The sequence below is a fragment of the Coptis chinensis genome, chromosome 2, assembly GCF_015680905.1.
Source record: "Coptis chinensis isolate HL-2020 chromosome 2, ASM1568090v1, whole genome shotgun sequence".
NCBI classification, from domain to species: domain Eukaryota; kingdom Viridiplantae; phylum Streptophyta; class Magnoliopsida; order Ranunculales; family Ranunculaceae; genus Coptis; species Coptis chinensis.
The window spans coordinates 91,477,401-91,500,410 of record NC_141457.1 but is presented as its reverse complement, the minus strand read 5'-3'; the positions used below and the strand labels follow the sequence as shown (position 1 = coordinate 91,500,410).

Here is a 23,010-nt window from a genome sequence, read left to right as displayed (position 1 = left end):
TTGTTTGGAGGGATCAATAAAGTCACACTGTCATTGTGCTTTGGACGGGGTGCAATAATACATGTAAGACGAGAATAAGCTTCAGACAGAATAGGGAGCTTTGATTCAGCTTGAATTTGGGCCTTCACATTAGCAAACTCGGGACGTAAACCAGATAAGAATTTAGAGACTCGGAATTTCTCTATTTAATTTGTTTCTTAAGCTGATTGATGTTTGCAGTCAGTGGGTGATAAATATTTAGTTCTTCCCACTTACTACGAAGAGAATTATAATACTCAGAAATAGACATATCTCCTTAAGTTAGATCAAAGATGTTCTCATGCAGCTGAAAGATACGTGAATTATTATGAGATTGAGAATATGATTATTGTTGATACTCCCAAATCTCCTTAAAAAAAAAAAAAAAAAAAGTATTACAAACATCCTTTTCCATAGTGTTCCATAGAAAATTCTTAACCAAGGCGTCATCTTTCGTCCATGTTGCTTTTACTTTCTCATCTGTGACTGGGGAATTTGTCAGATGACTTTCCTTACTTTTGCTAGTAAGATAAACTGTGACTGCTTTTGCCTATTGAAGGTAATTGGCAACACCCTCCAATTTGACAAATGTCATACCAACAGAGAAAACAGGTGTATTACCGAATTCATTGGTTTTTTGAACAACTTCAGTCATTGTAAAGAAAAATAATTACTCACTGTATAGGTCTGAAGAGGGTGTGTGCCCCTATATCACTTCGAACCTTTGAAACAATACTTGAAGACAGAGATTGCGAAAACAAAACAATACTACGAGACAATACTGAAACTGATTATGAAAATACTAAAATTGGAATTTTGAAACTTTGAATCTCTCTCCTAACATTCTCCAAACAAAGTTGGTTCCGATACTATGTTAGTTGATGCTAGGAGAGTCATATAGTCATTAGAGATTAGCTAGTTAGGATTAGAATATATGGTGAAGAAGAAGAATGGAAGCACAAGAAGAATAAGGGTTGGAGTATATTACACTCTACCCACCGGTTCATATATTAATACTAAACTTAACTTGGGTGATAAGTTTTCCTTATACACCAAAACAACAACTACTAAATACGTGTCCACACTTATAATATTGTAGGACTCTAGCTACATACGTCTTGTGTTGTGGCCTTATCACCTTGTGTGTGGCCATGTGGCATGGGATAAGGGGAGAAGTACAGTTGTCACTTGTCACTAATTTTGCCCTAACATCAAAGAGGGACCCTTAAATATTTCTTGCAATCCTGGGATTCGGTGTATGCTCTTCAACACATGGAAATATCTATTGTATCAAGATTCAACTATTCAAGAATGCCAAAACTCTCTTTAGGGAAACTTTAATAACAAAAAGAACGAAATTTAATTTCAAAGAAAACTTGGGACTAATCTTACTAAGAATGTCTTAATTGGATAAAACTGTATTCAAGTGTTAGTATTAATTGAAATGGAAATGTAAATTAATTTACTGACGAGTAGGGATCCATTAAATTATCCATTGTATGAGAGTGATGTATTTGGAGCAACGAGACTCTGTTTAAGCCATTTGTTTGAAAATGGAAATATGAAAATATCTATTGGAAAGGCCTGAAAATCACATTTCAAGATATAAATGTTTCAAACAGACTTATAAATGCTCCTGCAAAACTTTAACCTACTACACCTTGCTCTAACTATTCATATTTACTACTTGACACTATATACCACATGGTCTCTCATCAATCTAGTCTCTTGTTTATTTATATTCGTCTCTTCATTCGAACACAACAGTACTACACTTTCTCTTTCTTTTTCTTGAGAAGGAAAGATGGAGACAAGTAAAAACTCTTTGTTTTTGTTCTTTTCTATAGCTGTTTTGGTTTCTCAAAACTTGGTAATTCCTGTGATGTGTAGAGGCTTTGAAGATGAAAAGAACTTCTACTTCCCTTCCCCAGATCCCAGTGTGGGAGGTACCTTCCCTTCCCCAGATCCCAGTCTGGGAGGTACCCCTCCAAGTATAAGCTATCCTTCTCCAGACCCAAGTGTGGGTGGTACCCCTCCAAGTATAACCTATCCTTCTCCAGACCCAAGTGTGGGTGGTACCCCTCCAAGTATAACCTATCCTTCTCCAGACCCAAGTGTGGGTGGTACCCCTCCAAGTACAAGCTATCCTTCTCCAGACTCAAGTGTGGGTGGTACCCCTCCAAGCACAAGCTATCCTTCTCCAGACCCCGGAAGCAGCCCTCCTACTGGTCATGGCAGTGGTAAGTATCTCTATCCGTTTAGTTTACCATTACACTCTCAAAAAATACTTATTACTACGTTCATTGTGTTGTCTTGGGATTTGGTTAAAATGCATGTGCAGAGGTTATTTTGATTAATGGTTCTTGTTAATAATAAAATAATATATGTTGTTAAAGCCAATATCCATGAATCCTTCACGTACCACTATTTTCATGTAACTAACATCTTGATCAACTGATTAACACCCATATTTGCTACGATGATAAAACTTATGGACGGGTGAGATCATCATTTAAAGAGACTAATGGACTACAAAATGTGTGGTACAAATAGCAACTTCAAAAAAAGAAAAAAAAAAAAATCTAAAAATAATGTTCGCCTACTGTTGCAGGTTCTCCTCGACACGGACACAGGCACCATGGTGGTTCAGGAGGAAGTAGAAATTGTGGTACACCTCCCTCGCACCACGGTGGTAGTGGAAGCCCTCCATCGCATCACGGTGACCCTCCATCACATCATGGTGGTAGTGGAAGCCCTCCATCGCATCACGGTGGTGGAAGCTACAACCCTACACCTTCGACACCAAGCTACACTCCCACACCCACTACCCCTGATACACCAAGCTACACCCCGACACCCACTACACCTGATACACCAAGCTACACCCCGACACCCACTACACCTGATATTGTAAGCCCTCCATCCACGCCTACTATTGATCCAGGCAGCCCAAGTTTTCCCGGACTCATACCACCTTCTCCACTACTTCCTCCATTTCTTCCGGATCCCAACTCACCTCCACTCTTCACTGGAACATGCAGGTAAGTTTCATTACTTTCATCTTCGTCGTGCTTAAAATGGTCATCCTTTTGGTATAGAGTTCATTGGTTGCATTAGTTATTAGCTTCCTGCACGCATCCTATTTAAGATTATGCAATCTATACTCGTACTTGAACTTTCATTTGTTTTATATTCACGTAGTTACTGGAGGTCACACCCTGATGCAATATGGGCTCTATTAGGCTGGTGGGGAACAATGGGTAGTATGTTCAGTTTGCCAAGCAGCAGCAGCATTCCAAGTTTTCCTGGGGCAGGTCTTACCTTGCCACAAGCCTTGGCCAACACTCGCAATGATGGAATTGGCGCACTCTACAGAGAAGGAGCAGCTTCTTTACTCAACTCCATGGCCAATTCAAGGTTCCCTTACTCCACTCAGCAAGTGAGAGATCAGTTTGCAGCAGGACTGGTATCTAACAGGGCTGCAGCTGCTCAAGCAGAGCTTTTCCAACAAGCTAATGAGCGTCCTTGAAACCCCACTGCTCTCTGTCCTGTCAATGGAGTTAGTTACTGTCAGTGAATGCATTAATATCACATATTGTTCATTGTGGATCACTTAAGAGTATGTTTGGTTTGGTTTGACTAGAATGAGTTCAAGTGTTTCTGAGTCCAGAATTGTGTTTATGATTTCAGTGCTACTTCACATTTTAATTTGTCAGATGTTCTTCGTTTCAAGTGTTTGGTTCTTACGTCTAATTTTTAATACAAAAGTATTTAAATTCATTATTTTCTACTTTCTTAAATTGAGATAAAAAGTATTTTGCTAAAGTGCCAAGTGCAAACAAGTAGGAATGTGGGATAAAGTGTTATTAGTAACACTGCTTAGATATGTTGGCATGTGCTCTCTATATTACATGAACAACAGATAAGGAAGGACACATGACAATTTATTATAGTGCTCAGAAAATACTACATACTGCTAAGAGCCTAAGAGTACAAGTAAATGACACAGCTGTTTGTATTTCATACTTCAATGTTATGTGAAAGAAGTTTAAAACACGCTCTGCGCGCGAAGGGAGTAATGGCCATCACATCACCCAATAAACTGTATAGACTATGGAGGTATGAAATGTCTCTATCAGAAATTTAGACAACCTACAAAGAGACAGCTGTTTAAAAGATACCAAGCATTTAATTTTACTCCTGCTGCTCTTTCACTAGGCCATTGGGAAGCTGGTCTCCTCTCCAATCTCTCCATACATATTGCCAAATCAGGGGACTAGATTAGCTATCGAACATCTCCAATTTTCGTAGCTCTTCAGCCCTTTTTTTATCACGAGGACACTTGAAAATAGATCTCCACAATCCACTATTTTGTTAACAAATTTCAAACTCAGTAAACTAGTTAAGTTTGCTCTGCTCATGAAGAACACTCACCCTGTACAAATTTCAACTATAACAGTAGTTGCGACTTGCGAGATCATCTTAGCAGCTAATATATGTTGGGAAACTGATCCTCATTCCTGAGAGTACCCACTTAGAAGCATAGTACAAAATATCCCGATATATCCCGATATTTGGGGATATCTATCCATATTCCAGAAAAAGATATATAAATATCACGATATGTTCAAAAGATATATACGACTGCAAATATTGGTGATATTTCAACGATATTTGTAATATTTGCAATATTTGGGGATATTTTGCGATATTTGAGGATATTTTGTGTATATAATAATTTTATTTAATATTTACCATTATATTTCAAATAAATATAAATAATGTATCATGATATATCAAGAAATATCTACAATATCTACGATATTTTTCGATATTTTAAATATATCAACGATATTTGCATGTGAAACAATGTTAAATATCTCCCAAAGAGGGGGATATATCCACGATACATATCCAGAAATTGAATATCGATAAATACCCATATCCTGATATTTTGTACTATGCTTAGAAGTCCGTTTCAATAGCCTCACATCTTTTCCGCGCTTCACCAATTTTTTTAAACGATAGCTTTTTGTCAGGAAACTAGCTTAATCTTTCATTAATTCACATTCCAGTTAATCACCTAATACTACATCATCTGCAAACACATACACCAAGACAGGGGATTCTTTTTTGGGTCTGAGAATTTACTCATATTCTGATTGTAAATAATACAGATTAAGATAGCCGACTAAAAATTCATGGTCTGCTTGAGTCATACAATACAATTGTATATTAAAGAGATACTTCTTGCATTATGATATATAAATGGCTTCTCCTATGAGAATTTTTATACTAATGTATCATCATACAGGAGCTTGCTAGTCGCTACACAGGACATTTTTCTTATCGATCAAAAGTATATACAATTGCTCATTTGCTTTAAAGATTTGTCAAATACGCAATAATATGAATAATTTCAATCTGGTCATCAAGGAAAACCTATCAAGAACATAATTTGAGGTACATGAAATTTAATAGGACTTACAGTATGCTAGTTTTCTGACGAACCTTGGCATTCCACCAAATCCATTTTCTGCGACTTCTAGCAAAAGGTGATAGAATAGACAATATGATCTTCAATTCAGCGCCTTTTCCCTTCTACCACCAGGCTGATCTTGGTGGTACTTCCTCAAGCTCTAGGATACATACACTGCTAAAGTTAGGGATCTCCGTTATTTCCAATATATATTTGATGCTCTTCCACACCTTGAGTAGTTGTGCGAAGGAAAACTCTGACCATTGGAGGCAGAATCAACTCATGTGAGACTCAAACCAATTAAGGATCTGTGCTGTTGGCAAACTAGTCATCTCATGGAAAGCATAAGCAAGATTTAGCTCCTCCTGAATATGATGGATCCATTCACTCTCATCAGAATAAAGAGATTTTCGCGTCTTCAGAGCTGCTTTCCACTGTGTCGCACGCCCATCATTTCTCATATATCCATTCTCATCGATATAGCCCTTTTCACGAAACAGATTAAACAAGCTAACAGAGACTGCCTCATCTAAGCCAGGAATTCTGTCCGATAAGTAGCTTGATGTCAAGGGGAACTCCATGCATTTTATTTCTGCAACATCAATGCCTTTCTTCCTTAGAGCTTCCATATTTCTATTTATTGCATGCATCCTAGCATGATCTTTTGGCATGTGGACAAAAAGCGTTGGTGGATAGTTCTCAGGGATATCCATTTTACCAAACAGACCTTCTGCAATCATTATGGTAATACTGCTGAATCTCATATCAGTGGCTAGTGCAGAAACAAAATACCCACCAGACGAGGCCCCCAAAGCCATAAGAGGAAGCTTTTGTAGATTGTTTTTCTCAACCAACCATCGGATAATACTTGTAGCAATTATTCTTTCTTCCCCAAACGACCAGCATCTCCCAGCACTAGATATGGTTAGGACTGCAAACTTGCGGGCAAGAGCATGAAGGACGATGAGCCTTTCTTCAGGAAGACCAACACAATTTGGACAGCTCGGGGATCTATCCCAAAAATTCACTGCTCTACCATTGCACCCATGAGCAAGAAAGAGAATTGCTTTTGGCACGTCAGGAATTTGCCATATCACGTCGGTTCCATTCCTGAATTCTACACTAGGATGGAACTGAACTGAAGACCGAAAGCTGTTCCATTTAACGTTTGAAAGAACAAACCCTTTCTACTCAAAAACAAAACCATCAAAACCAAACATGTGATATATACAAGGACCCGGTTCCGGTGGTTCTGCAATCCAGACCAATGTTTTGCTTGTTTATATCCACGCCTCAACATAGTGAACAAATGTGATTTCCAGAGCATATCACATATTTCATGAAATTCCACTGGGCATTATGTTCTCTCATTTGTGAATTACCGAAATTGGGTTTAGCATGTTGGATTTCATTACTTCTCAGTCTTAATAATAGAACTATTTAAATAAGTAAACAGAATATAAATGGGAAATGCACAAAAATAAAATAAGATTGAAAAACAGTTACCTGAAGAAAGCTTTTGATCTAAAAAGAGTGGAATAAAGTTTTAAAGTTGAAACAAACAGCCTTTACGTTTCAGTTACAGAAAAACGTGAAGCAAAGGCAGTTACTGAAAAGACCGTTTTGTTTGTTGAAACAACAAATGAGTTGCACGCGTAGAGCACCTTACTAAACGACAGTTTTTGTATTTGACCTCGACTTCGGTTGGGCTTGGGCTTTTACGATTTGTTGAAAAAGATTTACTCAGCCGGATCAATATATCAATCTCGTAATCTAAAGTGGTAACATGAGAAATTAGCGGGACTCTAGAACAAGGAAAAAGAATTAGGAGAAACTGAGAGGTAGTTAGCTCAACAAGAGAGTATATTTATAACGTGTACATGCGTGTTATGGTACATTTTTTAAAGTACCAAATTAGTGTTTCGTGATCATAATCATGTGCTGGTACAGAAGAGCAAATTTGACATGCAATTCCTTTAGGAAATTCTTTGAGAAGATAGTATGTAACTCCAAGAGACCCAGAATATTTGAGTAAGACAAACAATAGGACTACTTGTTTGATTGATACTTGGAAAGCAACTTTTCGAAACAAAATCCTAGACGGCTAGACACTACTAGAAACTCAAATATTTCAGTTTCTTTTTGATTGTGTTGGCTTTATCCCTCACATGAGGAGAGAGAGAAGAAGTTCATTTTGCGTGGAGATGTCAGAGCGCGACCCGCGTTCAGATTGAGCTTGACCAAGGCGCGACCCGCGCCCATGCCGCAGAAGACTTCTAGGTCTTTCAGTGCGACCCGCGCCCAAGACTATTTTTCGTGGGTTTTGCTACAGTAACCATGAAATTTGTTTTTTCCTATAAAAACAAAATCAAGGTTTTGGAAAAAAAAAAGACTAAGGCAAGCAAGCAACCAGAGAGAGAAAATCCAATCTTGAAAGCTATCAAGATTGAGAGAGATAACCTTTATAGATATACAACCCTGTAAAGAGATAAGAGTGATCTAGTAAGGTGAGAGACTGAAAGGAAAGATTGTAATATTTTCTTCCCACTTTATAAAGAACTAGCTCTTGTGGAAGTAGGCACTATTGGCCGAACCACGGTAAATCTTTGTATTGTAGTTTGCTTTTACTGCTTTTACATTATTATATGTTGTTAATAGTTGTTTAACGAGTTGGGCATGTTAGTATATGTGGCAGTTGATATTTAGAATTTGTCTGGAGTTGAATTGTGTTCAAATACAAGTTATCTATGTAGTGGGGAAATCGATTGGTATTGGTATAAACCCCAACAAGTGGTATCAGAGCCTTGGTTAAATTAGCCTAGGGTGTTATCCAAATATTGGTTGGAAGGTGTTTGACAAAACTCCTGAGAAAAGATTTGAGTTTAAATAACTTTTTGAGATGGACAAGTCCGTGAACACTCGCATGACGAGTCTGAATAGGAAGAACTACACCATCTGGAAAGCCAAGATGGAAGACTTGCTATACTGTAAGGACTTGGCACTACCCATTGAGAATGAGGGAGTAAAACCAGAAAAGACCCGATGAAATGAGGCCGAAAGTGGAAAAACTTGACGTAAAAAATGATTGGATACATTCGACAGTGGATTGACGACAATGTCTTTCACCATGTGTCCCAAGAGACTACAACCTTCAGCTTGTGGAAGAAACTCAAAGACCTTTATGAGAGGAAGTCGAGTGGAAACAAAGTGTTGGTCGTTAAGAAGTTTGCCGACACTAAGTACCAAGAAGGTTCTTCAATGTCTGAGCATCTTAACGAATTACAGAATACCATCAATCAGATGCATTTGATGAAGATTGATTTGGGAGACGAAATTGAGGCTTTGTTTCTATTAGGCTCTCTACCTGAAAGTTGGGAGACATTAGCGCCTCTACATGGAGCGACCAAGGATGGAATTGTTACCATGGAGATGGCTACCACGTCTTTGTTGAATGAGGAGACTAGAAGGAGTTCAAAAGGCAGCTCCTTTTACTCAGAGATCCTTTTCACAGAGAAATGGGGGAGAGATAAAAGCAGAAAACCATCTCGTTCTAGAGGTGATGACGTATAAATCTAGGGGTGAAGCTAGAACTCCTAAGGCGAGAGACACAATGTTACTATTGTGCCACCAAGGGCCACTTCAGATATGAGTGCAGAACACTGAAGAGGGATGAGAAGAATAACTGTGTACATGAAGACATGGTGTGGAGGAACGGAAATACAGGCAGAGATACTACTGCACTAGTCGACGATCTAGTGGGAATTGTGTCAGAATGTGGTGTGTCCTATCTTAGTACCTCATGTCAGGATACAGAGTGGGTGATAGATACAGGAACATCCTATCACGTTACACCGCACAGGGGATTCTTCACTACCTACAACTATGGTGAATATGGTGAAGTGAAGATGGATAATAGTGGTGTCTCGAAGATTATAGGCATTGGAGATGTTCATGTAGAAACCAATGTCGGCTACACCTTGACACTCAAGGATGTAAGACATGTCCCTGACATACGGTTAAGCCTAATTTCGGCTAGGAAATTAGATGACGATGGCTTTGTAAACTCGTTTGGTAACGGGGCATGGAAACTGAGCAGAGGTTCCATTGTAGCAGCCAGAGGGAAGAAAACTTGATCTCTTTACAAAACACATGCTAGTTTGTGTAAAGTAGAAGTGAATGCGGCAGAAAAAGAAACTTCCTCCGAACTGTGGCACAAGAGACTGTGTCATATGGGCATAAAAGGAATGGAAGTTCTTGCTAAGCAAAAGATCATGCCAGACATTAAAGGTACACATTTAAATATATGTACTCACTGTTTGGTAGGAAAGCAACATAGGGTGCCTTTCCAAAGATTCCTGTCTCACAGAAAGGACAATGTCCTTGAACTAGTGCACACTGATTTATGTGGTCCTGTGAGAGTAAAGTCCCACCAGGGAGCTTTGTACTTCTTGACATTCATTGATGATACGTCAAGAAAGATATGGGCCTATAGTCTGAATACCAAGGATGAAGTACTTGGCGTGTTTGAGAAATTCCATAGCATGGTGGAAAGAGAGACTGGGAAGTTGTTGAAGTGTATTCGCTTAGATAATGGGGGCGAGTACATTGGGCCATTTGAAGAGTATTGCAAGAGTCATGGGATTCGTCATGAGCAGACCGTTCCCAAGACACCGCAACAAAATGGAATAGTAGAGAGAATGAACCGTACCATTGTAGAGAGGATGAGATGCATGCCATCTCACTCTAAGCTACCTAGAAGCTACTGGGTAGAAGCAATGCGTACAGCCGTACATATGACCAACCTATCGCCGTCGAAGCCTCTGAATAGTGACTATCCAGAGAGAGTATGGTCAGGCAGAGATGTTGATTATGGATATTTGAGGGTATTTGGGTGCAGGGCATTTGTGCATATTCCTGAAGGATGAGAGATCCAAGTTTGATGACAAAGCCAAGCAGTGCATTTTTCTGGGTTATAGAGATGAAAAGTTTGGTTATAAACTCTATGATCTGATTAACAAGAAGGTAATCCGAAGTCGAGATGTTGTGCTCCTGGAAGACCAAACCATAGAAGACTTTGAGGAGGGTGAGAAGCTATAGGCTTTCACCAATGATCTTGTTGATTCAGAACCAGAAGTTCCTACTGTGGAACGTGCAGAAGGCATTGAGAATGCAGATAACCATGAGCCTGAAGCTCACGATGAGAATCCTATTGCTCATGATGGGATAGAACCTATTGGTATATAAGATGCAGATGAGATGCATGAACCATCACCAGAGCAAGCAGAAGTGCATCCTCCTGAGGCACCAGCAGATGGGGCAAAGAGGTCAGATAGAGAGACTAACTTCAACCAGGTATCCACCACATACGTACGTGCTACTATCGGATGGTGGAGAACCTATGTACTATCAAGAGGCACTTGAGGGTACAGACAAGGAGAAGTGGTTGAAGTCCATGCATGACGAGATAGATTCTTTACATAAGAATCACACTTATGAGTTAGTTTAGAAACTGCAAGGACGAAAAATTCTCAAGAATAAGTGGATATACAAAGTCAAGCATGAGGAGAACAATCCTCACCCAAGGCACAAAGCTCGCCTTGTTGTGAAGGGATTCGGTCAAAGGAAAGGGATTGACTTTGATGAGATTTTCTCTCCTGTAGTGAAGGTGACTTCTATCCGGGTGGTATTGGATAGGGGTAATACTCGGGGTCAATCGGGTAAAATAGTGATGGGGGGGGGCGGGTCTAGGGATAAAATCCAGTGGTCCCCGGAAGGGCGGGGGCGGGGTTGAAGTGAAGTGTCATGTCTTAGTACCATCACCCGTACTGTTGGGTCAGCTTACGGGGAGGGTTTTGGGCGGGTCATTCGGGTTGGGTGGAAATTATCATTTTAACCCAATTTCACAAAAAAAAAAAAAACTTTCTAATTCTACAAGTAATATATTTCCAATTCACAACATAGAAAAAAATGGAATCAATCAATAAAAAATAAACAAAAATAAAAAAACTTAAACTTGAACCCAAAACCATATCTGTAATTTTGAAACTTTTTTATCGTGATTTACCATTTGTAAATTGATTATTTTTCATAGCATGATAAAATGAAGATGGAAGCGAGGATCATATTTATGGTACAAAACAATAAAATATAAACTAAAAAAATTCGAAATTAATATAAGGATGAATGATTCATCTTCTTCAAAATTCGAAAGGTGAATTTGAACTTTTGATATTTGCCCAATGTTCAAACTTGAATACGTGAAATTGATGTTGAACTCATAAGTTTGTATTCATATCTCTCAAATTCCTACAAAAGTTAAAAAAAAATATAAAAAAAATATAAAAATATTAGAGTTAGAGTCTTGAAATTGTACGGGTCAACGGGGTTGGGTCAACGGTTTTTGGCATAGTCTTGGTGGGAGGAGGCTTGACGGTCGGGTTTGAGCATAGAACCTACACCCATAGCCCGACCGCGTAAAAATGGTGGCGGGGCGGGGCGGGTTTGTTTGCGGGTCGGTGCGGGTTTGGGTGGCGGGTGAAGACTGGGTACCCTACCGGATGATGGGTCAATGGTTTTTTTTTACACTCCTATTATTGGGTATGACCGCAAGTATGAACTTAGAGGTTGAGCATCTAGATGTTAAGACAATTTTTCTTCATGGAGACCTTGAAGAAGATGTCTACATGGACCAGTCCAGAAGGGTTTGAGGTCAAAGATAAGGAGCACCTAGTATGCAACCTGATAAAGAGTTTGTATGGGTTGAAGCAAACACCGAGACAGTGGTACATAAAGTTTGATTCCTTTATGGCGAAGCAAGGATACAAGAAGTCTGCTTCCATCATTGTGTGTTTGTTGAGAGATTTTCGGATGGGGATTTCATAGTGCTATTATTTGTATGTGGATGATATGTTGATAGTTGGCCCAAACATCAACAAGATATCCAAGCTGAAGAAAGACTTGAGTAAGTCCTTTGAGATGAAGGATTTGGGTCAAGCAAGGCAGATACTTAGGATGCGGATCACTCGTGACAGAAAGAGTGGAAAGTTATGGCTTTCTCAAGAAAGCTACATTGAGAATGTGTTGAAGAGATTCAACATGGATCAAGCGAAGCCAGTCAGTTGTCCTTGGTGGCCATTTCCGCATGACCAAAGAGATGTGTCCAAAGGGTGAGCATGAGCAGAGTCAGATGGAAAAGATTTTTATGCATCTGCAGTGGGTAGCTTGATGTACACAATGATGTGTACACGATCGGATATAGCTTTCGCCGTGGGCATTGTAAGCCGATTTCTTTCAAATACGGGGAAAGAGCATTGAGAAGGTGTTAAGTGGATATTGAGATATCTCAAAGGCATTTCCAAATCGTGTTTGTGCTTTGGTGGAAGTAAGCCTTTACTTGAAGGCTACACTGATGCAGACATGGCAGGTGATGTTGACTCGATGAAGTCCACCTCCGGTTATCTGGTTACTTTTGCAGGGGGAACAATTTTTGGCAATCAAAGTTGCAAAAGTGTGTTGCTCTCTCTACTACGCCGAAAGTATATTGCAGCTTAATCGAAGTGTTGCAAAAGAGTTGCTATGGATGAAGAGGTTCTTCGATGAACTAGGGCTAAAGAAGAAACAGTTTGTAGTTCTATGTGACAGTCAAAGCGCCATTCATTTGAGCAAGAATTCAAGTTTCCATTCTAGATCCAAACACATACACGTGCGTTATCATTAGATTAGAGAAGTACTCGAAGACAAACATTTGTGTATCAAGAAGATCCATACCAACAAGAACGGGTCGGATATGGTGACCAAAGTCTTACTGAAAGATAAGTTTGATGTTTGTTGTGCTATTGCCGGAATGGCAGCACACTCCTCCTGTTGATTTGGAAATTGCATGGAGGAAGCCCCCTTCACTGTTTGGGAGGGGGAGATTATTAGCTTTATCCCTCATATGAGGAGAGAGAGAGAAGAAGTTCATTCTGCATGGAGATGTCAGAGCGCGACCCGCACTCAGATTGGGCTTGACCAAGGCGCGACCCGCGCCCATGCCGCAGAAGACTTCCAGGTCTTTCAGCGCGATCCGCGCTAAGATTGCTCTTACCCGAGGCGCGACCCGCGTCCAAGACTATTTTTCGTGGGCTTTGCTACAGTAACCGCGAAATTTGTTTTTTCCTATAAAAACAAAATCAAGGTTTTGGAAAGAAAATGACTAAGGCAAGCAAACAACCAGAGAGAGAAAACCAAATCTTGAAAGCTATCAAGATTGAGAAAGATAACTTTTACATAGATACAACCCTGTAAAGAGATAAGAGTGATCTAGTAAGGTGAGAGACTGAAAGGAGAGATTGTAATCTTCCTTCTCACTTTATAAAGAACTAGCTCTTGTGGAAGTAGGCACTATTGGCCGATCCACGGTAAATCTTTTTGTTGTGATTTGTTTTTACTGCTTTACATTATTATCTGTTGTTAATAGTTGTTTAGCGAGTTGGGCATGTTAGTATAGGTTATAATTGATATTTAGAATTTGTCTGGAGTTAAATTGTGTTCAAATATAAATTATCGGTGTAGTAGGAGAATCAATTGGTATTGGTATAAACCCCAACATATTGTTGTTTCTAAAACTGTTCTTTTTGATAAGATAATAATTAGTCTTTCTGCATTTTCTGGTTCTTACTTGTTTGGCACATTAAAATAAAATTATCGAACGGATGGAAGTTACTATGTGAACTATAATGGAGTTAAACTTAGGGTAAGAGGACCTGAAGCTAGGTTGGTATCACAAGATATTCACAAGAGAAGGTTTGGTTACTGCTATTAATTGTTGGTTTTGGTGTTTTCATTTCGATATATTATTGGAACTTGGAAACTGTGTCGTATTCAAAACGTATTCACTGTGTTCTATACTTCTATTATATTGTCCAATAAACTGGACAAGCAATGAGGAGAGAATGTATTTATTAGGCGACAGAAGAAATCTTTTAAGAGACATCTTTTACCTGAAAAACATCGTCATAGTGTAAGGGCGAGTTCGATACTTAAAAATTTTTGTTGAAGCTTTGGAAAGTGGGGTAAAGAGTGATCCAAGTTACGCTTTGTCAAGAAAGCATATAAATGGCTTGAATTGGGAGATAGTGGTGGCAGATGAATATGATGTTATAAATGCTTTCTGCCTCTGGTGGAAAGATTGTAGTTTTCAGAGGAATGCTCCTCGAGTATTATTTTCAAAACGAAGGATGCTGAGGTAGCTACAATTATAAATTATTGGCCATGTGGTTGCACATGTTGTAGCTCGACATTCAGCTGAAGGACTCACTAGAATAATTTCTTCAATTATCATTGAAAGTTTTGTCCTTGGTTCGATCTATTTTGTTTCCGAAGTACATGAGAGAAAAAATGCCATAATATTTTGTCAGCCTTCCTTTCTCCGGAAGAATGGAAACTGAAGCAGATTTCATTGGGCTACTATTAATGGCTTCACTGGATACGATCCTCAAATTGCACCAAAAATGTGGAAGAAGATTGAGTCCCTCAGTCATGAGGCGCCACTAAAAGAATACGTCTCCACCCATCCATCTGATGCAGAAAGAGCAAAATGTCTTGCTCAAGCTCGTGTTATGGGAGAAGCCCTGGATTTGGAGTGAAACATAAAGCTAATATCATTCTCACAAGCACTTGGAGGGAAGTAATCTTTAAGTCCCTTTTGGCTTTGTAAATTGACTATAAACTTGATTTCTTTCTACAATGTAATATCTTCTTGCTTGGATACGAGTGTTTGAGTGTTACTAGGCAGCACCACCTAATGGTGTGATCAAAGTAAACACATATGGATCTTGTAGAGACAATCCAAGAATGGGAGGATGGGGGGCTTCCTTTAGAGGCAATAACGGCACCTTCCTCGGGGCTTATGCTGGCAGAATTGGGGTGACTACTTGCTACATAGCATAAAGTCATGCAATTGTGGGAGGGATTAGTAGAGCAATAGATATGGGATGGACATACATCTGGGTTGAGTCTGACTCTGAAGCAGCTATTAAAGCCTTCCAAAACAACCAAGTTCATTGGAGTGTGAAAGGGAGATGGGAAAATGTTAGACAGAAAGCAGAATAGATAAATCTATTACGTGTTTGGAGAGAAACAAATCTAGGTGCAGACGCATGTGCTACTAAAGGTGTCAAACAATGGTGGGATCAAAGACCAACATTCATGAATAGGCTAGAGAACCAACAGAGCATCTATTTCAGATTTGTGAACTGAGTCTTTGTTGAAAATTGGGTCATCATGTAAAAGAATAGGACAATTATGATGCCTTATTCCATCTTATTTAGTCACTGCAACTTTGATGTAACTGATACCTTTATTTGTTTATAATACAATTATCCTTTAGTGAAAAAAAATTGCTGAATACAAAAACCAGTAGCAGCAGACTTACAAGTAGGAAATAAAGAGGAAAACAAACATTGAGAGGTTGTAGTTCTTGTCCTACCATTCGTACTTGAAGTGAGATTACGAACTATAAATTGCTTGCAAGCTTTGTCTTCTGTACCAACTCATGGTTATGATGGTCTTAAAGAGTTGAGATGTGATTTTTTTTTCATGTGAATTTCTACTTGTAACCAAAAACACCAAATTGAATGCCGCCCCTAAGCCAAACTTTTTTTTAATAAGATCCCCTAAACCGACCTACCTATATGTTTAATTGTTGTTTATAGGATCCAAAGTTAGTTGAACTTGTAATTTGCATTTTGCGAGTATGGGCTATGGAATATGGATACGGATTGAAACAAATAGACTAGAGATTATGATCGTACTTATAATAATCAATTTATTATTTGGGCATTCATCTTGTACTGACCAGAGATTCTTCTTTACTCGTGAAAAGATGCATCTTTAATTTGGGACCAATTCTTTTTAGGCAATCACAATCAAGAAACGGCATATCACCAACATTTCGCGGTATTTAAACAAATTTTGGCAGAAAAATCCAAACGAAATTAATTCGGGGCAAGTCACAGTCATGCACTGTCGGTGATACATAAGGTCAATTTCGTATATTCAAATCCTCAACTCCCACGGCTTTAAACGCGGCATTGGTTTTGGAGTCTTTTGCCCGTAATTTAAGCAATTTGAGTACCATCACAAAATCTCTTCTTTCTCACTCAATCTCATCACCCGGACTACTTGATCACACTATTACGGTATTACCCTCTCACTCTCTCACTAAGATGAATTGAAATGCAATAAGGGGGATGAAGCTATACGTATGGACAAAAGGAGTGAAGAAAGTGACAATATCATCAGACAGTGGAGATTGTTCTTGGGAAGTAATGAAGGTAAGCAATTCTTCTTCGTCGTCTATGTCTACGTCTACGTCGCGAAGAAGAATTTCTTACCGTTCGATTATTCCTACAGTTTTGTTCTTGTGTGTTGTTTTGCCTTTAATTTTCATCAGAACTGCTTTCCTTGCACTCGAAACTACTCCTCTCTGTTCTTCCATTGGTAAGTATTATTTCTTTCCATTTATTTATTTATTTATTTGCTTTTGTTTATTGGAAATGTTTTTCTTGTATTGTGCAACAGAGTGTATTGGATTTGGATGGAAATTTGGGTCGGAGTTTTTCGGCGGGAGTGAGGTAAGTCTGGTTGTTAGTTTATTCTTTTTTATATACTTGAATGACAAAAATACCCTTTCTATTTTTAGATTTATTTTTGCAGAAAAACAATTTTGCAATAAAAAAAAAACGTTCCAAATATTCCGCATTTACATTTGGGATTTGGGGCTACACGTTGCAGATATAGAGCATAACGAATTCCCCAAAATATATCTAATACGTGGCACATTTGCACGATGAATTTTGGAGTTGGTGCATTCAATGATTCAAATACATTGATGATACATGTCGCTATTTGGAGATTTCTAGATGGAACTATTAACATAAGGCGAATTTTTTTCTCAAGCCAAATTGGCCGAAATAAAGTTGGGAAATCTAGAAGGGTAGTTTGGGGTTTTAACTTGATAGATGAGGATTTTATATGGGGAAAAAAAGTGGCAACTTGGTGTGTGAGTTGTATATAAGTCTGGGACCCACTCGATCTGCTGAGTGAAGTGTGAAGACTCTGTAGTTGTTGTCAGTTCTATCTTTAGATGTACTTCAAAAATCACAAGCCATCAGATTAAATTGCTGCTGACACTGTTCCAACGTCATGATGATGTTAGCAGACTACTACGTCAACACGGGTACAAGTGTACGACAGTCTCGTAAGTTGTAACTAATTGCTTTAACAGCTGTTACGAATCTATGATGGGAAATTTTCACGAGTTTTTTTTTTTTTTTTCTCACTAATTTGGCAAATAGAGGATTTGATTGGCAATATAGTAATATAGTATACACACTTGCACTGAACAAAAATAGAATTTATTTTCTCATTTTCATCCTCAGTCCATATCATAAATCATGCTCCAAATCAACTCACAAAGCTAGTGACTAGTTCATGACTCAATTTATGTATTCAAAGTTTCAAACTGAGAGGTTTACTAGTAATCTATAATATGATTTTGATAGAAGTAGGATTAATCATTTTATCCTTGGAGTTGGCATTCAGAAAACACAGCATGTTAGATTGTTAGTCTTGATTGTGTGACCTTTGTTGGCGGGAGGTCTGAGTGAATGAGTGATGATGTGATCTTTAGCATCTGTTCTTAAAGGACTACAGTCGGTGATTCGGTGTAGGCGCTTATCTTTTATGTCTAAATTTTTATATACGTTTTCATGTTTCAGCCATTGTATAGCCTGTATAACATTAATAAAACCTACTTAATGCTTGATAATAACCTTTATATTTTGTTGAATACAGAAGCTGACAATCGAGATAACTAAGGAGTTGATTGAAGCAGAGAAAGGAAATTTTTATGAAGGTAGTTCATCATCAACATTCAATGATCTTGTGGCTGATGTGATCTCTAACAGACACGACATTAAGACCTTTGCTTCCAAGACTAAAGACATGGTATTAGAATGTGGTACTCTAATCTATTTCCCCCCCTAATTTTACTTATTTATATATGCTGCTTTTGTTAGTTTTGATGAATACATGATGTACTCGATTTATGAAAAAAACACACACAGCTTAACTAACGCAATCTTGTGGTGCAAGTTAGAACCAACAAGAAGACTTTAATGAGATTGTTGCTTCAACACTCATATCTTAGAGTACAACTTTGTCGTCCCAAAAAGACCATTTGAGATTGCACTCTTATACAGTATGGGCTAGAACTAAACATCTTCAAAGTCAAAGTTAGTATGATTTCAATTTGAAATTGTGTGTGTGTTTTGGGGGGGGGGATGAGGGATGAGGGATGGGGATTACAATTTATATGGTCTATGGTCTACTCTTTTCCTCTTGCCTCTCATGCTTTTCATGAAGCAATCTATCCACTTTATAAAGCTAATAGTACTTTCATTCCCCTCCCCCATCAACCTCACAACAGGGATGCCGCAAAGTACTTGCATATTTACAGTCTAGTTTTGACGTGTTTCAGACTGATGGGCAAAAGAACGTGTTCCTTTTCTTTGTGTTCTTGAGAAATAAGGTCCCTTCATTTCTGTTTTTCTTGCGTACCCACGTCCGAAAGTATTGTATCTTCTTTCTGTAGAAAACTATACCATTGTTTACTTTAATGTCATGGTCCCTATGTAACTATTCTTCCACATGGACAACAAGGGTATGGGCACATGCCCACAGATTTTCACGATCATCCAATGGAGGATTTTATTTTTATTTTTTCTTAAATTTTTTTGGAGCGTGTGATCCTTTCATTTTACTTTTTATGTCCAATTATCCATGAAAATTGAGAAATTCTTGTTGGCCACATTTTTTAGTTTTTGAATTACTTTCAGTACAAGTTAGTGGATTTGCAGAAGCATGAAATCATTCATAAGCACTACTAATGTAAATAATGGGGTTGTTAGTTCGTTGTGACGCCCCCTTTTGTTATTTTTTTTTCTAATCTTAAATATTTATGTAAATTTAACTGATTGATCTGTAATTGCTCCTCTAGCAATTCATTTTTTTGGATGGGATGCTGGATCAAGCAGCACTTTGTTCTACCACTTCAAAGCGCTTTTACAAAAAAAAAACACTTCAAAGGGAAGTCTTGGAGATCCAAATGTAAAATCCTTTTTCAAAAAAACTAGTGATCTCACTTGGAATTTGATTTTCATGTAATCTCTATCTAAGAACTAAGAAGTGGAATAAACCACTTCATCTACCAAGTATAACTAATTAAGTGTGTTTCAGGAATTCAATTTATTTTGACACTTTCTTTGTAACCGACCACAGCCTTGATCTTTTTGCCAATGTTTTGGATTGGTCAAAACTTATCCTGGTAAAATTGCTTTAAAAATTCTTTAGCAACAAGCTTGGTACTCTGTCAAATGCAGGTATTGAAGATGGAGCACAAGGTACAATCAGCAAGGGAACATGAATTATTACACAGGCATTTAGCTTCCTATGGAATTCCAAAAAGCATGCACTGCTTATGCTTGAGACTAGCTGAAGAATACTCCGTTAATGCTTTTGCTCGGTCTCCACTACCTTCTCCCGAGTTTGTTTATCGGCTTGCTAACTCGTCCTACCAACACATTGCTCTTCTTACTGATAATGTTCTAGCTGCCTGTGTTGTAGTATCTTCCACAGTGACTAACTCAGATCACCCTGAAAAATTGGTGTTTCACATTGTGACAGATAGGAAAACTTATGCACCAATGTATGCCTGGTTTGCCCTCCATCCAGCTACTCCAGCAGTGGTGGAGGTCAAAGGATTACATCAGTTGGATTGGCCTCTGGAAGTCACTGTTAGAGTGAAGGAAATGTTGGAGATTCACCGCTCAACTCGAAAGCGTTTTTATACATATAATATCTTTAAAGAATGGGGAGGTGATGACTTAAACGAAGACAATGAGAGAAGGATTAAGACCTTAAGGCCCAGAAGCCTTTCCCTCATGGATCAGTTGTGGATTTATCTTCCTGAGGTATTCAAAATGATCTATTTTTATCTTTTGCCATATTTTAGTTATGTCAGACTGTGTGCTGATGATATGTTTGAATAACAGTTGTTTCCGGAGCTCAACAGGATAATACTATTGCATGACGATACTCTAGTCCAGCACGACTTATCACCTCTGTGGGAGTTGGATCTCAATGGAAAAGTTAATGGCGCAGTTGTTAGCAATTCGGGTGATGACCCGTTACACTACAATTGCTCAGGGAACAGATATGGTGACTACTTGAACTTTTCACGCCAAGAAGTGTTTACCAAGTTCAACATTAATCACTGTGCCTGGTTGTCTGGAATGAATATCTTTGATCTGCGCACTTGGAGAAGGAGCAACATCACCGACAATTACCATCATTGGCTTAAACTGGTCGGTGGTTATCTGCAGTTAATAACGAAGTAGTCAATCCATTTTTGTATATCCATTGTTTTTATGTTGAACGTACTAGTTTTGCAAGCTCTGGTAATTCTACAACTAATCCTTGCTTCTTTCTCTTATGATGCAGAACCTCAACTCTGGGTTCGAGCTTTGGCTTCCTGGGACGTACCCACCGGCCTTGGTCGCCTTCGAGGGACATGTACATCCCATTGATCCTTCATGGCACAAGGCTCGATTGGGTCAACAGGCACTCCAAGTAGACCCCAAACTTTTAGAAGCAGCTGCTGTTTTACATTTTAGTGGCCCTGCAAAACCATGGCTTGAGATAGGGTCCCGAGAGCTGCAAAACTTATGGAACAGACACATTAACTATTCTAATGAGTTCGTCAGTAACTGTAAATTTTAAATAAGAGGAAGAAGCTTTTTCTCACATTTTGTGGTCGGAGCCAGAAGTACAATTTGAGCAGAGGGAAGAAGGTTTGGCCTTCAGTCTATGCTCACTTATGTACCGCTGTATATTGTTCACACAAAAGTAACCTTTTTCTTGTTCATAGTGTGTTGTATTAGTGGAACTGTATGAAATGTATATTGTTCACACAAAAGTAATCTTTTTCTTGTTCATAGTGTGCTGTATTAGTGGAACTGTATGAAATTTGTTGAGAGTAAATTCATTAGAAAAGTGCATTTGTTTCCTACTTTTTTGTGTTGGAGTTATCCCTCATTTGAGAATGAGGAAGAAGAGAGAAAGCAGTATTGTTCGTGTGAAAAAGTCTGAGTGTGCGCGCGTTCAGATTGGTTCGCGCGTTCAGATTGGTTGTGACTAAGGCGTGCTTTTGCCGTGAAAAAGAAGATAGGTTTTTTTCAGCCTTTCACGAAACAAAGTTATTGGACTTTTGGTTTGAGGAAAAATCGAGGGCTACCGATTTTTGCTTTACCGAGAGAGTGCAAGACTTATGTTTATATTTGCAGACTTCTATTTCTACAGTAACCGCGAAATTGTGGGTTACTATAAAAACCAGAAGTAAGGTTTTTTGGAAAACCTAAGTCACGAATTGAAACCCAATTTTGAGAGCTATCCAAATTGAGAGAGAACTTTTACAAAGATAAAAACTTGTAAGGAGAAAGAAGTGATCTAGTAAGGTGGAGAGACTTGAGAGGAGTGATTGTAATCTTCTTTCTCACACTTATAGAAGTATTAGCTCTTGTGGAAGTAGGCATCATTTCTTTGCATTATTATTTGTTTGTGATAGTTGTTTAGAGAGTTGGGCATGCTAGGTTAGTTGTAGTGAAAGTTTAGATTTTTTGTCTGGAGATTGTAGTTGGTCCAAGAGCAAGTTATCTTAGTAGTGGGGATCGGTTGGTATCGTTGTCCCTAATAAGTGGTATCGGAGCCAGGTTAGATTAATCTAGGTTGTTATCTAATTTTTACTCGGAAGGTGTTTGACAAAATTCCTGAGAGAAGGTTTGAGTTGAAACAACTTGTGGAGATGGACTATTCTGTAAACACTCGTATGACTAGTATGAATAGAGCTAACTACACTATTTGGAAAGTAAAGATAGAAGACTTGCTCTATTGCAAGGACTTGACACAACCCATTGAAAATGGAGGAGTAAAACTAGACGCAATAGTGGCGGCTGAGTGGAGCAAGTTTGACAGAAAAGCAATTGGGTACATTCGACAGTGGATAGATGACAATGTCTTCCATCATGTATCCCAAGAAACTACCACTTTTGGCTTGTGGAAGAAACTTGAAGACCTCTATGAGAGGAAGTCGACCGGAAACAAAGTGTTGCTCATTAAGAAGTTTGCTAACACGAAGAATAAAGAAGGTTTTTAATGTCTGAGCATGTTAATGAAGTACATAATACCATCAATTGGTTGCACTTTATGAAGATTAATATGAGTGACAAAGTTGATGCTTTGTTCCTATTAAACTCTTTACCCGACAATTGGGAGACGTTAGCAGTTTCTCTTAATGGAGCCACTAAGGATGGAATCATTTCCATGGAGATGGCTATCGGGGCATTGTTGAATGAGAAGACAAGAAAGGGTTCACGAAGCAGCTCCTCTCACTCAGAGATCCTTGTCACAGAGAA

The 23,010-nt window shown here is 38.6% G+C and overlaps 3 protein-coding genes across 5 annotated transcripts; 2 read left to right on the top strand and 1 right to left on the bottom strand.

Moving 5' to 3' along the window:
• The first annotated feature begins 1,784 nt into the window (after positions 1-1,784).
• Positions 1,785-3,798, top strand: PDF1 (protodermal factor 1). The gene is made up of 3 exons (XM_086590610.1): positions 1,785-2,258; positions 2,630-3,059; positions 3,220-3,798. Exons 1-3 carry the CDS (start codon positions 1,823-1,825, stop codon positions 3,545-3,547), a joined length of 1,194 nt encoding a protein of 397 aa, XP_086446736.1. The 5' UTR covers positions 1,785-1,822; the 3' UTR covers positions 3,548-3,798.
• On the bottom strand, positions 2,489-7,174 carry LOC147518906 (secretion-regulating guanine nucleotide exchange factor). The gene is given in 3 exon segments (XM_086590611.1): positions 2,489-3,566; positions 5,507-6,635; positions 6,638-7,174. Coding segments are annotated over 2 exon segments (1,050 nt in total). The 5' UTR covers positions 6,825-7,174; the 3' UTR covers positions 2,489-3,566; positions 5,507-5,772.
• Positions 7,175-16,584: 9,410 nt separating this feature from the next.
• GAUT15 (galacturonosyltransferase 15) lies at positions 16,585-21,534 on the top strand. Of its 3 annotated transcripts, XM_086590607.1 has the most exons (7): positions 16,606-16,812; positions 16,892-16,978; positions 17,060-17,112; positions 18,335-18,487; positions 19,921-20,511; positions 20,593-20,904; positions 21,041-21,534. In XM_086590607.1, exons 1-7 carry the CDS (start codon positions 16,743-16,745, stop codon positions 21,317-21,319), a joined length of 1,545 nt encoding a protein of 514 aa, XP_086446733.1. In that variant the 5' UTR covers positions 16,606-16,742; the 3' UTR covers positions 21,320-21,534. The 3 variants fall into 3 exon arrangements, with proteins under 3 accessions (XP_086446735.1, XP_086446732.1, XP_086446733.1); XM_086590609.1 differs by having other exon boundaries at positions 16,585-16,978; positions 20,593-20,933; XM_086590606.1 differs by having other exon boundaries at positions 16,587-16,978.
• Positions 21,535-23,010: the final 1,476 nt, after the last annotated feature.

What these genes read in the sequence shown, in the direction of transcription:
- PDF1 (XM_086590610.1), top strand. Translation starts at nt 1,823, where the DNA reads ATGGAGACAAGTAAAAACTCTTTGTTTTTGTTCTTTTCTATAGCTGTT. An exon ending in TCCTACTGGTCATGGCAGTG is followed by an intron (nt 2,259 to 2,629) that starts GTAAGTATCTCT and finishes CTACTGTTGCAG; the next exon opens with GTTCTCCTCGACACGGACAC. An exon ending in CTCTTCACTGGAACATGCAG is followed by an intron (nt 3,060 to 3,219) that starts GTAAGTTTCATT and finishes ATATTCACGTAG; the next exon opens with TTACTGGAGGTCACACCCTG.
- GAUT15 (XM_086590606.1), top strand. Translation starts at nt 16,729, where the DNA reads ATGAAGCTATACGTATGGACAAAAGGAGTGAAGAAAGTGACAATATCA. An exon ending in TGTGGATTTATCTTCCTGAG is followed by an intron (nt 20,512 to 20,592) that starts GTATTCAAAATG and finishes TTTGAATAACAG; the next exon opens with TTGTTTCCGGAGCTCAACAG. An exon ending in ACCATCATTGGCTTAAACTG is followed by an intron (nt 20,905 to 21,040) that starts GTCGGTGGTTAT and finishes CTTATGATGCAG; the next exon opens with AACCTCAACTCTGGGTTCGA.